This window comes from Anabrus simplex, chromosome 4 (assembly GCF_040414725.1).
Source record: "Anabrus simplex isolate iqAnaSimp1 chromosome 4, ASM4041472v1, whole genome shotgun sequence".
In the NCBI taxonomy this organism is placed as follows: Eukaryota; Metazoa; Arthropoda; class Insecta; order Orthoptera; family Tettigoniidae; genus Anabrus; species Anabrus simplex.
The window spans coordinates 213,551,625-213,567,492 of NC_090268.1; the positions used below are offsets into that span (position 1 = coordinate 213,551,625).

A 15,868-nucleotide genomic window follows, 5' to 3' on the forward strand; every position below is an offset into this window, starting at 1 on the left:
CAGGGGTTCTACCATTTTATTTGTGAAAAAGGAACCATACAAGGAGCTTTTAGTGAAATGATTTATGTACCTATGTTACTTTTTTGCTGATTTGGGACATGAACAAAAATAATGTGAATCCCCTAAAAATTTTGTCACTGATGGCTACTTTAGTGGGATAATAGGCTGGGCCGTAAAACAGTTTTGCTGGTTAACAACTGTGCAACACACATTATGAATTGTGAGCTCAAGAACTTTAATGTGGTTTTGTTACCGGCGAATACGATTCCATTAATTCAGCCATGCGATCAAGAAATCATTCGCACCATGAAAGCGTATTATCGACATGAAATTCACACAAGAATCTTAAAAAACATAGAGGATGCACATAAAACTAGTGCCAGTGCTCTTGCCAAAACAACCAGCCTTCTCGATGCCCTGCATCTTCTAGCCATGTCATGGGATAATGTCTCAGCACATACAATAAGGAACTGTTTCTGGTATGGGGGATTTTTAAGAGAGTTACCAGAAGTAGATGAGGATGTTGAACTTTGTCCAACAGGCTTAACGGAAGTTGAATTTCAGGAATGGATGAACATTGATGATGATGATGATGATGATGATGATGATGATGCTTGTAGTTTAAAGGGGCCTAACATCAAGGTCATCGGACCCTAATGGTACGAAAGGAAATGGCAACAAAAAATTCAAAATTATCCACTGACCAAAATAAGAAAATGACATGAAGAATGAATGGCTGGACATGAACAAACAAACAAAAAAACAATAAACAAACAAACAAACAAACAAACAAACAAACAAACAAACAAACAAACAAACAAACAAAAACAGTGGATCCGACACACAAAAAAAAAAACATCATAAAATGTTGGGGTACTAATCAAAAGTAGCAAAGACTCACGGTGTTCCACACAAGATGGTACTACTCACAAGTATTGTACTTTGTACAGGTAACGCAGACCTATGGTGCTTCTCACACAATGGCGCCACTCGTAGCCAACGCAAACCGATGAGGTTCCCCACCTAGGTGTACTAGTCACGGGCGCCGGTATTCCCGTGGTGTTCCTCACATAGTGGGTACTAATCACAAGCAACGCAGACCCACGGTGTTGCTCATATAATGGTACAACTCACAGGCAATGCCCAGACCTGCGGTGTTGCTCACATGGGTTCGACACACATGTACTGGAAACCCCCAAGCTAGCCTCTTTACTGCTACTAATCACAAACCTATTTTGTACCTAATATAGTGGTACTACTCGCAAGTACAGGCAACCCACGGTGTTCCCCGTGTGATGGTACGAATCAAAAGTAGTTTCATGGTTCTAATTCAATCATCCCTTGGTTGCCCCTTTTAGGCGCCTCTCACGACAGGCAGGAGATACCATGGGTGTATTATTTGTCTGCATCTCCCACCCACAGGGGTAAAGAGAGAGAGAAAAGAAGAAGAAACAAGGGATCCGTCACTTCGAAAGATGAAGGAACGGACAAAGACAGGCAAGGGCCATGAAAAGCGTGAAAATCGAAGACTCCCTAGGCCTCGAATGCTTTAATACCGTCAGGGTCGGAAAAGAACAAGAGTTGACCAAGAGAGGTCGGATAGGATAGACTAAAGTGAGGAGCCTGGCATACGTAAGTGGAAGCAATGCCAAGACTCAGCTCAGGGTCCCGTGGTCGCCAATCCACACTCCCAAGTTGAAAGCCCCTTGGGCCCCTGTTAGTCGCCTCTTACGACAGGCACGGGATGCCGCGGGTGTATTCTACATGTGCGTCCCCCACCCGCAGGGGGAAGTGTGATTGGTCGCCAAGAGGCATTTTTTTCCCCTCAAGTCCGCTGGCAAGCTATCCGCCACCTGGTACGCGTCATGTGGGAGTATCACCTCTCCCCTGATACGCCAGCGTAGTAGATTCGTAGTTTTTAACAATCATCATCATCGTCATCATCTTTGCATTTTCCCATTTTTGTGGGGTGCTGCAGTGTTTCCTCCACTTCAATCGAACCATACTGTCCCGAGGGCCGAGTTTAGTGAGCCACATGTCATCTCACCCAGTATAGCCAGCGAGTTTGAAATCATCCTTGAGGTTAACAATGATACATATCAATGTAGTAACTAAATTATTTTTTGTAATTAATGGTTTTTTTTTTTTTTTTTTTTTGGCTAGGGGCTTTACGTTGCACCGACACAGATAGGTCTTATGGCGACGATTGGATAGGGAAGGGCTAGGAGTTGGAAGGAAGCAGCCGTGGCCTTAATTAAGGTACAGCCCCAGCATTTGCCTGGTGTGAAAATGGGAAACCACAGAAAACCATCTTTAGGGCTGCCGATAGTGGGATTCGAACCTACTATCTCCCGGATGCAAGCTCACAGCCGCGCGCCTCTACGCGCACGGCCAACTCGCCCGGTGTAACTAAATTAAAAAGGGAGATGTTCCACCTCATCAATACACAAGGATTTACAGTTGTAAAATTAGAATCTTACATTTTATACATTAAAATAATTAGCACTAGTTTCAACCCTCATCTGATCCTCTAACTGAGGATGACTAACATGGTATGAACATGTAAAGCGAATGTCCAAAACAAGATCACCACGTGCAAGCCTAGAAAGAAGGGTTGAAGGAAGAAGGCCAGTGGAAAGACCTAGGAAAAGATGGCTACACCAGCTGTGAGAGAGAAAGAGAGAGAAAAAGAGAAAGGAAGAAAGAAAGAAAGAGGGAGAGGGGGGAGGGGGGCAATTCTGGACAGATAATGATGGCGAAGACTTGTTTGACACCACTACCTGGCACGCTTGAGGGGTTCTATCATGATGATGGGTGTTCAGTAGACTTCGTCTTATGGCAATCCCTGAACGGAGAAAGCATATTGTCTGTTATCAAGCAATAAAAATAAAACGGGTGCATCATACTTCATTCATTTATTAAATATCACCCCTTTCAAATTCATGAATGTCTGCGTGATAAAATTAATCAAACAAAAGTAAAATTAAGACTATTTATAACCAAATAGTGGCAAAAAGAAAAAAGGAAAGAACATGCAAGAAGTGAATTAATACATGGACAAGCAAACAGTTGGCCCAAACTGATGTTATTTCAGTATGTATTTTAACAATGAAGAGGTGAACACTTACCTAGCATTCCAAAGCAGATAGCATCACCTAGACTGACTACTACAGCCATACCAATCCAACTTGAAATTAGAAGACCAAAGAACACCCAGAACTGGTACAAGGTTGTGGCCTGGGAGTCACTGACAGACAGGGAAGCAAACTCCGTTATGGCAGGGTTTTGGCACTTCACGTCGCATGTAGAACTTGTAAAATTTGAGCAATATACATAAGGCACCAATTTATGAGAAAATTCTGCCTTGGAAATACGTAAAAATAGGCAGTTTTTCTCTTTCAGAGTTTTATTTGGCTCCACTTGAACACCAAATGACACTGGCTTGTTGTTATTACATGCTTCCGGCACATCCCAAGTTTTGCATACTTCTCCCCATAGCTTCTGGTCTTCAGCCTTACAGTGCATCTGAAATATAAGCAGAAATATCTTGGAAATTAAATCATTATGGAGGTAGAGAATTGATGATGCCTATTGTTTAAAGGGGCCTAACATCGAGGTCATTAGCCCCTAACGATACGAACTGAAATAACAAAATGTTCAAATTCATCCACTGACCAAAATAAAATTTAAAAAGTCATGAAAAATGAATGGATGGACATGAACCCAACAAAAACAAACAAACAAAAAAACCAGTGGATCACACTCAAAAAAGATCGTAAATAATAGTATTAGTGACCAAGGGACCACTTATAAAGCACAATGATGTTAATGGCACTTATCGGTAGTAAAGGAGAACCATGATATTTCTCACGCTGCGGTACTAACCAAAAGGTAGCGTAAACTCACGGTGTTCCGAACATTAAGGTACTACTCACAAGTATTCTATGTCATAAAGGTAACGCAGACCTGTGGTGTTTCTCACACAATGGCGCCACTCATACCCAACGCAAACCGATGAGGTTCCTCACCTAGGTGTATTAATCACGGGCGCCGGCATTCCCGTGGTGTTCTTCACATAGTGGGTACTAATCACTGGCAACGTAGACCCACGGTTTCGCTCATATAGTGGTATAACTCACAGGCAATGCCCAGACCCGTGGTGTTGCTCCCATGGGTACGACTCACAGGTACTGGAAACCCACACTGAACTCCGCTTGAGTGCTACGAATCACAAAACTATTCAGTGCCTAACAGAGTGGTACTAAGATAGGAAACTTAAAAGGGTCTACCTTTTCAATACAAGTAAATGTTATAAGTTTATTTACAACATATATTTACACTTGGAACTAGTTCCGTCGCTGTTTGGCGTCATCTTCAGCCAAAATGTGAGAAATAGGGGACGCAGTTTTAAAATCAGATATGCAGAGCATGTCAATGCCATAAAGCACAATCGTTTTTCCGCGGTCGGCCTACATATAAAAGAATTTAAGCACAACTTTACTGAAATAGATCAAGATCTTGAGGTATTAGAAATTCTAAACAAAGGTTCTTTACTAGACGTCACTGAAAACTGCTATATTCATTTAGATCAATATTTCAATCCAAACCTAAACTTAAATGATCTCAGAGAAACCAAAGATCCTGTTCGACTTGCTCATTGAATTTTTCAGAAATATTAATATTCCGAAAAACAGATCCGTCTTTCACATTATGCATAATACCTTGTCACGCCACACACTTTCACCGCATCACCCTCCATAGTCCCCCTCCTTCCCTCTCCCCTCCTAATCCAACAATGGCCGTTCCCCCGACCTAAACTATCCACCATGCTCAGTTCCTCTTCATCTCGCGCCATAGCTTTACCGCCTTAAGTCCCACAATGAACTGTGAACATCATAGAAACTGCCCCCACCCTACACATAACGTTGCAACAATAGACCACAAAAATTAGCACAGTCAACTTCTAAACTCTCAGAGGAACGTCGTACATAATTCGAATTTTGTATTCTTGTCGAGCTGAATATGTTTACTACACCCTCAACAAATGTGATTCCTTAACTACCAGTTCATCTAACACTTGCATTTAGATATGTTATATGCATTTGTACAAGTTTGGATATGTTGAGCCCTGTCTCATACTTATGCTGCGCTTGACCTCTATGGCATCTGACGAAGAAGTGTCTACAAATTTTAATTCTTTAACTGCCAATTTCACCTTGCACTTACAAAAAATTTGATGTAAATATTTGAAATTAGTATTTAATGAGTCCTAACTCGTGTGAGTTACAGCTTTTGTTTCACCCTTCATGGACTGTTTTGAAGTGGCATACTGAATATCTACAAATTCGAACCTTTACTGCCAAGTTCACCTCGCACCATGGGTTCAGATGTCATGTGCAATTTTAAGAGGCTTGATTCTGTTAAATCCTAACTCATATTTGAACTACACTCGCACCAGTGACATTCAATGAATGAGTGAACGCAGACCTTTATGTGCCAAATTCATCGCGAACCTACAGTTTCGAGTGTGTTGCATGTGTTTCAGGTTTTGCATTCATCGAGTCCAAACTCACATTTGCACAATTTTGTATCACCCTTCACAGCTGGTTTTGAATTGACGCTTAGTGAACAAGTGATTTCAATTCCTAACTGCCAAGTTTCATCTCAACCCAAAAATATTTTTAAAATGTTATGTGCATTTTTGAGACGATTGTGTTTGTTGAAATCTAACCTATGTTTTATACTACACTCGGGGCAGGCAACATTCAATGGAAGAGCGTCCGAAATAATTTGAATCTCCAATGCCAATTTCATCTCGAACTTCCGCGTGGTTTTGTTGCGGTTTATATGTTTTTCAAGTGATTATGTTTTTGAGCCGTAACTCATGTTTATACAATTTTAACTCACCCTTCATGACCATTTTGTAAACTGACATTGTAATACACTATTTCATGTCTCTTATTTAATCACACTGATTTAACATCTTGTATAATGTAAATGTCTGCATGCTTACACCTATGCCTATTTCCCACATTTTGGCTGAAGATGACGCCAAATAGCGTCGAAACTAGTTCCAAGTGTAAATATATGATGTAAACAAACTTATAACATTTACCTGTATTGAAAAGGTGGACCCTTTTAAGTTTCCTATCTTGCTTGTTGTTTAAAGGGACCTAACATCGAGGTCATCGGCCTCTAATGGTACGAAATGAGATAACAAAAAATTGAAAAGCATCCACTGACCAAAATAAAAAAATAAATTAAAAATGTCATGAAGAATGTATGGATGGACATGAACACAACAAAAACAAAAAAAAAAAACAACAAAACAGTGGATCAGACTCAAAAAAAATTGTAAATATTAGTATTAGTGACCAATGGACCACTTATAAAGCACAATGATGCTAATGGCACTTATCGGTAGTAAAGGAGAACCATGATATTTCTCAAGCTGCGGTACTAATCAAAGGTAGCGCAAACTCACGGTGTTCCAAACATGAAGGTAGTACTCACAAGTATTGTAAGTCGTAAAGGTAACACAGACCTATGGTGTTTCTCACACAATGGCTCCACTCATAGCCAACGCAAACCGATGAGTTTCCTCACCTAGGTGTACTAATCACGGATGCCGGTATTCCCGTGGTGTTCCTAGAGAGTGCGTACTAATCACTGGCAACGCAGACCCACGGTGTCGCTCGTATAGTGGTACAACTCACAGGCTACGCCCAGACGTGTGGTCTCGCTCACACGGGTACAACTCACAGGCAACGCCCAGACCTGTGGTGTTGCACACATGGGCACGACTCACGGGTACTGGAAACCCACACTGAACCCCACTGGAGTGCTACGGATCACAAAACTATGGATTACCTAACAGAGTGGTACTACTCGCAAGTAAAAGCGACCGATGGTGTTCCGCGCGTGATGGTACTAATCAAAAGTAGTTTCATGATTCTAATACAATCATTCCTTGGTCGCCCCTTTTAGTCGCCTCACACGACAGGTAGGGGATACCGTGGGTGTATTATTTGTCAGCCTCCCCCACCCACAGGGGGTGTGTGTTTGGTCCATGAGAGGTATTTTATTTCCCTCAAGTCCGCCGGCAAGCCGGTTAGGACCCCCCTATCCACCACCTGGGACGCGCCACGTGGGAGTATCATCTCTCCCCCTGTTACGCCTGCGTAGCAGGTTCGTGGAAGTTTCCTATCTTACGTTCTCAGTTCAATACAGACAAAAAATGAAATTCTTAGATTTTAAAAAAGAGTGGTATTACTCGCAAGTAAAAGCAACCCATGGTGTTCCGTGCTTGGTGGTACTAATAAACAGTAGTTTCATAGTTCTAATACAATCAGCCCTTGGTCGCCCCTTTTAATCGACTCTCACGACAGGCAGGGGATGCCGTGGGTGCATTATTCGTCTGCCTCCCCCACCCACAGGGGGTGTGTGTTTGGTCCGCGAGAGGTATTTTATTTCCCTCAAGTCCGCCGGCAAGCTGATTAGGACCCCTCTATCCACCACCTGGGACGCGCCACGTGGGAGTATCACCTCTCCCCCTGCTACGCCAGCGTAGTAGGTTCGTGGAGGTAGAGAACTTTTGCTACCTTGCAAGTAAAATAATCAATGACAGATGAACATACAGATTGGAACCAACAAAGATCAAATAAACTTAAATTGCTCAGAATTTACAGATGACTTAAAGTTAATATCTAATAACATTCAAAAAGCCCTAAATCAAATAAATTTACAAAATATAGCACAAAAAATAGGACTCCAGATATCATTTGAAAAGACTGAGGTAATGGTAGTAGCTCTACTAGTAAAAAACCACTTAACAGTAAATATCCGACTGAGTGAGTTGGCCATGGGGTTAGGGCGACGCAGCTGTGAGCTTGCATTTGGGAGATAGTAGGTTCAAACCCCACTGTCAGCAACCCTGAAGATGGTTTTTGGCGGTTTACCATTTTCACACCAGGCTGTACCTTATTTTTTTATTATTATTTATTTTTTTGCTATTTTGCTTTACGTCACACTGTCACAGATAGGTCCTATGGTGACGCTGGGATAGGAAGGGCCTAGGAATGGGAAGGAAGCGGCTGTGGCCTTAATTAAGGTACAGCCCAGCATTTGCCTGGTGTGAAAATGGGAAACCACGGAAAACAATCTTCAGGGCTGCCGACAGTGGGGTTCGAACCCACTATCTCCCGGATGCAAGCTCACAGCCATGCGCCTCTAACTGCACGGCCAACTCGCCCAGTCTGTACCGTAACTGATGATGATGATGCTTGTTGTTTTAAGGGGCCTAACATCAAAGGTCATCGGCCCCTAATGGTACGAAATGAAAGAACAAAAATTGCAAAGGCATCCACTGACCAAAATAAAAATAAAATATGGCATGAAGAATGAATGGATGGACAGGAACTCAACAAAACACAAAACAAACAAACAAAAACCAGTGGATCCGACTCAATACAGATCGAAAATAACATTATTACCGACCAAGGAACCACTTATAAAGCACAATGATGCTTGGTGTCTAAAGGGGGTGCAAAATCCACGTCTAAGGCCCCACAGAATGGTACATGTCGCGAGTAAAATAGAACCATGGTATGTGTCATGTTGGGGTATTAATCAGAAGTAGCGAAGACTCACGGTGTTCCACAAAAGATGGTACGACTCACAAGTATTGCAATACGTACAAGTAACGCAGACCTATGGTGTGTCTCACACAATGGCCAAACTCAGAGTCAACGCAAACCGAGAAGGTTCCCCACCTAGGTGTACTAAACACGGGCGCCGGTATTCCCGTGGTGTTCCTCACATAGTGGGTACTAATCACAGGCAACGCAGACCCACGGTGCTGCTCATATAGTGGTACAACTCACAGGCTACGCCCAGACCCGCGGTGTTGCACACATGGGTACGACGCACGGGTACTGGAATCCACCAGGCCAGGCTTTTACTGCTACTAATCACAAACCTATTTCGTACCGAATTTAGTGGTACTACTCGCAAGTACAGGCAACCTATGGTGTTCCCCGCGTGATGGTACGATTCAAAATTAGTTTCATGGTTCTAATTCAGTCAGCCCTTGGTCGCCCCTTTTAGTCGCCTCTTACGACAGGCAGGTGTACCGTAACCAAGGCCATGGCTGCTTCCTTCCCACTCCTAGCCCTTTCCTGCCCCATCATTGCCAGAAGACTTATCTGTGTTGGTGCGACGTAAAGCCAATTGTAAAAGAAAAAAAAATAACAGAGGTGATATATGGAAGCAAAACTCTTTTTCTAGTCACACAGATAATCAACAAAATACTAAAAGTAGAGAGAAGAATAGTTAGAAGATGCATAAATCAAAAATATTTAAAAGAATGACAATGGCGGATAGTACCAAATGAAGTGGTGTACAGAGAACTGGAGCCCATCAGAGATACTATACAGAAGAAGAGGATCTCTTTTTTTCTTTTTTTGTCACTTTACGAGGATGCCAGAACCCAGATTACAAGAAAAATTATACAAAAACTCTGAAATCTGAAGCAAAAAGTACAGCAAGATGGCCTAAGGAAATTAGAGAGGATATGGAAGAACTAGAAATAATAATTCTGGATGATTTGCAAGACAACACAGAAAATTTAAAGAAACTGAAAAACATAAAAAAATAGATTTAAACCCCAAATCGACAAACAACTTACAGTGAAAATGGTCTCAACACAAAAGATCATCAACAACCAGGTGTAGTCGTTTCCATGAGCTTAGTCAATACAGACCAATATAAAGCCAAAAATTCTGATCTTAGGTTAGAATAGGTTGTTTTACGTTACAAGAGTTTGCATTAGGTGAGAGAGCTCTAGTTTTGTTGCAGGCTTCTTATTCTTATTCTGAACCCCTTTCTCTACCAGTCTCCATAAATTCTCTATTGGAATTTCTGGTGAATTTCCCGGCCAAAGAAGTTCTCTGATACCCAACTCCGTCATGACAAAACGAATCGGATATGATACATTTGGACGATGTGTAAAAGCAGTAACCTTACAAATTGTATTACAGAGATAAAATATAAAATTTTCACATTTCAAATAATGTACCATTTACAGTACTTTTCAAAATTATTGGTTTTTAAAATTATCATTGCTAAGTCTCAACCTCTTGGGGGAAGTAAATATTTGGATTTCCTGAAAAGACGTTCAGGGGCACTTGAAGAAATATCTGCGTTTAATTTTGAGAACGAAAAATGTACGAAAAATTTTATATTTTTTAAATACTGGAGGGGTAAGGAAGTACCTCATATAGCACTGCTGAAGCTACTGGTTCTGCTCTAGTAGAACAGAAAAAGTTATCTACATCATGACTTCATTTCTTCCCGTTTCTGCTTCCATGCGATGTATATCAATTACTATGTCGAATGTAATGATTATAATTTTATTTCAAGAAGTCAGGAGTAAAGACCACAAGTTGTAAAAAGTACCGATTACAAACAAAAATTACTAAAAATGTATTTGTGACAAGTTTGGAAAAGGCCTGTGATCGAGTGCCACCACATCTGATTTGGTGGGCCCTTAAGAGAAAAAATCTCCCACATTCATATATCACCATCATTCAAGATATGTATGATGAATACCAAACATCTGTGTGCAGTTCATGCAGTTCTGCATCAGGGCTCTGCACTTGGCCCATACCTCTTCATAATGGTCACTGATGAACTGTCCAAGCACATCCAGGAAGAAGCCCCATGGAATATGTTATTTGCTGATGATATTGTGCCGGTGGCAGACAGTGTAGGTGCACTTCACGACGAAATTCAACAACTGGAGTGATGTATTGGAGGAAAATTGGTTAAACCTACTCTAACCTAATTCAACCTAGTATAACCTAACACAACGTATGATATTGCACTATTCAACCAGCCAGCCAAATGGAAACCCACAATAAGGCCCCTTTCGAACTATGTCAGGTGCTGATAACGCTATCCAGCACGAGAATGTGGCATCTCCGTGTCCCCGTGAAGGACACTCAAAGACACAGTGGGACTGGTGGATCAGTTCTGTTTTAAATTGGGCTAGAATATGTCATAGAATGAGATTGCTCTACCAAAGCATATAAAAAGGGCAGTACATTTTTTAAGGTATAAGAAGCAAATAGCCAAAAATTTGAAGAAGATCGTTTTATCACCATAGCTGGACTACAAGATTTTTAACAACCTCAAGCAATCAAGACCACAGTTTTTAATGAATTCTAACATTAAACTGACATTCATATGTCAAATCTCTACTCTACCAACTTGAACGAGATGGAGTATATATAACGCTTGTCTGGATACCTGGATATTCTAATACTGCCGGTAATGATCAAGCTGATTTTGCTGCCAAAGAAGCCAGCCGTCTCCACCCCTCACCCCCCTCTCTTACAGTAGTCTTGATTTCTATCCTCATCTTAAAGAAACTACCTACCAGTCTTGGCAAGGCGAATGGGACCAATCTGCACGTTTTAAAGGTACTTCCTATTATCAGCTTCAATCTGGAGTGTTCCATCTCGCGATGTTCCTAGACCCGTCCAGCATCCAGACGATTCTAGAAGAACCAGCGCAGGTATAAAAGAGCAGTTACTTGCCTACAGTCAGTCAGTGAGAGCTAGTCAGTGAGAACTGGTGAGTAAGAGTTAGAGAGTGAGTGAGCGGAGAGCGCAGTCAGTGGTAGCCTGGGCTGAGATATCAGCCTGATCGAGTATCAGCCTGTTGGAGCCGAGGACTCGTGCCCGTTCCCCTGACGTCGTATATGTGTGTGCGTCCCTTGTGGCTGGCTGCTGGAGGAGAACCTGGAGTGTTCTGGAGCGGCGAAGAAGGGAACACTAGGAGACGATGTGTGAAGACGGCGGAGTTCAACGGGTTGAGTGAACAGCGAATACTATCCCGACCTGCGAGGCTGACGACCGTGACAGCGCTAACAAGTGTGACTGAGTGGCTGAGAGAGTGTACTGTAAATAACCGATGACTCTGTGTATGTGTGTGTCATTGTAGATGGAACATAAGAGAAACCAAGAGAGAGCGCGAACCGTCTGTAAGTGTGTGATCGTGTACGTCTGTAACTTGTGGCTCGGCTATCGTCTGTATGTGTGTAAATCTGTAGTTGTAGTGCTTAGTTAATAAATCTTAGAAATAGGTTGCTACCAGGTGCTGTACTCAATTATTTACTTATCTACCCCGCCAACACACTACAGTACATTATGATCACTACTATTGTCTGACTGCATGACTGTGGTGTCGACGAGAAACTAAATAAACTCAGTAATATAAGACTGAACACACCAGAACAATCTCCGGACTAGAATGTGTTCAATACATTGCATTCAATTCGCAACATTGTCGAGCGCTCGCGCGGGAAACGATGTACCATAGACTTTTGTTCCATTATTTTTCAAGTGCATTTCTCGTCACATTTTCCGGAATACCATAGCCATCTGTTGAGATATGCTCAAACTACCTGCAAATACAGATCCAGGACACATCATAGATGTCTGTTCTGTGAATATCTGAAATGCCACAAAAATGTAACATAGATGTTTGTTCGCGCATACGAATCAATTGCTGTGGTTAAACATTAATTAGTTGTAGCACAAACCACCAGTAGGCCTACTTAGAATTTCATGCTAACCATGAAAGCCTAACATGTTATATTAAATAAATTTATTATAATTTTTCCTACTATTATTGCCTTATCTCCTGTTGTTCTTGCTACTATATAAATTTGATATAATACCGACATTTATACGAGTACCTATTTCATGTAATATATTTTGTTTATGAGAAAAGCCTTGTACAGTATGTAACAATAATACTGGAAAGAAGCAACTACTACATCTTTGGTGAAGTGAAACATGTCGCGTATGGTCATAGTTTACTTTCACGTAAGTAGGTCCACAAAGTGTGCAATTAGACGTGCGTTGAGTGGTCTTGTTCCCGCACCTGCTCTCAGCCTTCATTTTGCTCCTCACAACACAGCAAATTCCTTATTTCACCTCCAACCTCGCGGCTCCGCAGAGGTTTGTACTTACAGTTGGCAATTACCAGGGCTTTTGTTACGATTGACTTGGCAAGACAATCACTTGGAGAGATTCGAAAAATGTTTATTACACAAAATTGTAATATTTGAGTTAAAAATTAATTTGGAAATTACTTCACGCCCCCCAGGTTGGAAACCCCTGACGTAGATCAATTACACAGGTTTCTTTTCTGCAATTCAAATGGACATTGCAGACAGGAACTTCATTGCAGTTGAGGTGGGAGACTTCGAGAGAAACAGCAATGGAAAGGTATTCTCAAATTGCAACTTGGGAAAAATGATAAGCGGAGACTTTCTTTCTTTCCCTGATGATTTTTCTCTACCTGGAACTGCTTACCGACTTCCATACTTTTTTGTGACAGATAAAGCATTTCCCCTTACAAGGAGACTAATGCGTCCATATGCCAGCAGTCAGTTACCACAGAACAGAAGAATGTTCAAGAACAGACTTTCAAGAGCAAGAAAAGTAATTGAATTTTGATGTTTTCATACCCAACTTGCATGCAGTGTTGATACTATTGACAACATAGTAAAATGTGTCTATATACACAATTATATTTGTAAACGGGAGGGACATATATCGGAAGCTTGATTGACTGATTGATGATTGTTGTTCAAAGGGGTCTAACATCTAGGTCATCGGTCCCTAATGGTATGAAAAGAGACGAAATGGAATGACATATTAAAAGTCTAAAATTCTCCACTGACCTGAATTCAAAAGCGTGAGAACGAAGAATGAATGGATGGACATGAATTTAAAACAATCAGTGGATGCGACCCGCAATGTCTCACATTCACACAAACTGACGTGACAAAATAGTATTACTGACCAAGGGACTACTGCTATAGCATAACACTGTACCGTCTTCATCGTCCTGATAACGGAATAAAGGATGTCATACGATGTTAAAAGTTTGCCATGCACGGTAATGATGATGAAGATGATGCTTGCTGTTTTAAGGGGCCTAACATCGAAGGTCATCGGCCCCTAATGGAACGAAATGAATGACATGAGACATGAAGTTAAAATTTTCAAAAGTATCCACTGACTAGAGTTAAAAAAGAATGGTGATGAAGAAAAATGAGGGTGAGATTAAAACAGTCAGTGGATCTAATACGCAATGCCTTATGTTCTATTAAAATAAGAGAAAGTACAGGAAATCGAAGGAATAAGGCATTGCCCAGTAATACAGATATTAACACATAATTTACGTTAGACGTTCAAATAACACATTAAAATGCGCAAGACAAACTAAAATGAAGTCAATGAGATAAAAGCGCAACTGACATAAACAACACTAGGACAAACGACATCATCACACACGATAAAACAGACCGCTATCCCTCATAAAGCGGATGACGAGGTCATAAGGGAGATAGTACTCGGAAGGTTAATACTACGGCGCAGATCAACCAGGTCCACGCACTCCGTAAGGATGTGTACCACGGTAAGATGGTCGCCGCAGGTACACACCGGAGGGGGTTCTCCTTTCAGTAGATGGGAGTGCGTCAAGATACCGTGGCCGATCCGAAGGCGACATAATACCACAGCTTCCCTCCGCGAAGCCCGAAGGGAAGTCCTCCATACCTTCGTTGTTCCTTTTATCGCTCTCAGCTTATTGGGAAGTGGGATGGCCTGCCACTCTATCTCCCAATGAGACATAACCAGATGTCTCAGCTGAGAGCGAATATCACTTGCTGGAACCTTGAAAGGCAACGGGGGCAGTGTAACTGCCTCCTTGGCAGCCTGATCTGCTAATTCGTTTCCCTCTATGCCCATGTGGCTGGGGAGCCACACAAACGTAATTCTGGTGCCAGCATCCGAAAACCCGGCCAGCAGGTCCTGGATCCGCTGCACCAGAGGGTGTCGAGGGAAACAGGAACTCAAGGAGTCAGTACACACAAGAAAGTGTCGGCGCTCATTGTCTAGTGCATACCGCAGAGCCTCACAGATAGCATAGAGCTCTGCCGTGTACACACTACATGTGTCCGGGTGAGCAAACAGAAACCGATCATTGTCGACAACGAACGCACAGCCCACCTTCGTATCTGTCCTTGAACCATCCGTGTAAACGACGACTGAACCTGGATAGCGGCCAAGAACGGACAGGTAGATCCTCCGATAAATCGAAGGGTCCGTGTCTCCTTTCGGGCCAGTGTGCAAATCCAGGATGAATTCAGGTCGTCGTACAACCCACGGAGGTACCCCACTTGGTTGTCTGCCAAGGCAAGGAATCGAAGGTACGTCAAACAATTCATAACTGCTATCCAAGCGTATCCCAACCGGCCGCGTCGCACGAGGATGAGCAACGTACAACCAACGGTTGCCATTGTTGAACACGCAGGGATAGCTCGGATGAAGTGGCATCTGTCGCAAATTTGCAGCATACGTAAGTAGTAGTTGCTGGCGCCTCAGGTGTAAAGGCGGCACACCAGACTCAGCAAGCAGGCAAGCGATGGGGCTAGTACAAAAAGCTCCCGTCGCCAACCTAACCCCGCTGTGGTGGATACTGTTCAGCTTCGCAAGAACGCTTGGTCTTGCGGAGCCATATGCTGCACTGCCGTAGTCTAACCGGGATAAAATGTGTGCCCGATAGAATCGCAGGAGAACCACGCGGTCAGTTCCCCAATCAGTGCTGCTAAGAAACTTCAAGAGGTTAAGCCTCTTGGTGCATTGCACTTTTAGCTCCCGCCCGTGTGGCCCCCACGATAATTTGCTGTCAAGCCCAAGAAATCGGTAGGTGTCAACAACTGGAAGAACGACATTTCCTAGATAAAGCTCAGAATGAGGGTGAAGAGTACGTTGACGACAAAAGTGGACAA

At 42.4% G+C, this 15,868-nt stretch overlaps 1 protein-coding gene across 7 annotated transcripts in view; it reads right to left on the minus strand.

Annotated features, from left to right (window-relative positions):
- Window positions 1-15,868, minus strand: part of Sugb (Sugar baby) — a 263,895-nt gene that overhangs the window by 217,587 nt on the left and 30,440 nt on the right. For all 7 annotated transcript variants that reach the window (XR_010859821.2, XR_010859819.2, XR_010859818.2 and 4 more), the window contains exon 4: window positions 3,129-3,525. Coding sequence is in view for 3 of the 7 variants with exons in the window: in XM_067145343.2 (XP_067001444.2) it covers window positions 3,129-3,525 (397 nt within the window). In the remaining 4 variants the exon portion in view is untranslated. The remainder of the gene's footprint in view (window positions 1-3,128; window positions 3,526-15,868) is intronic.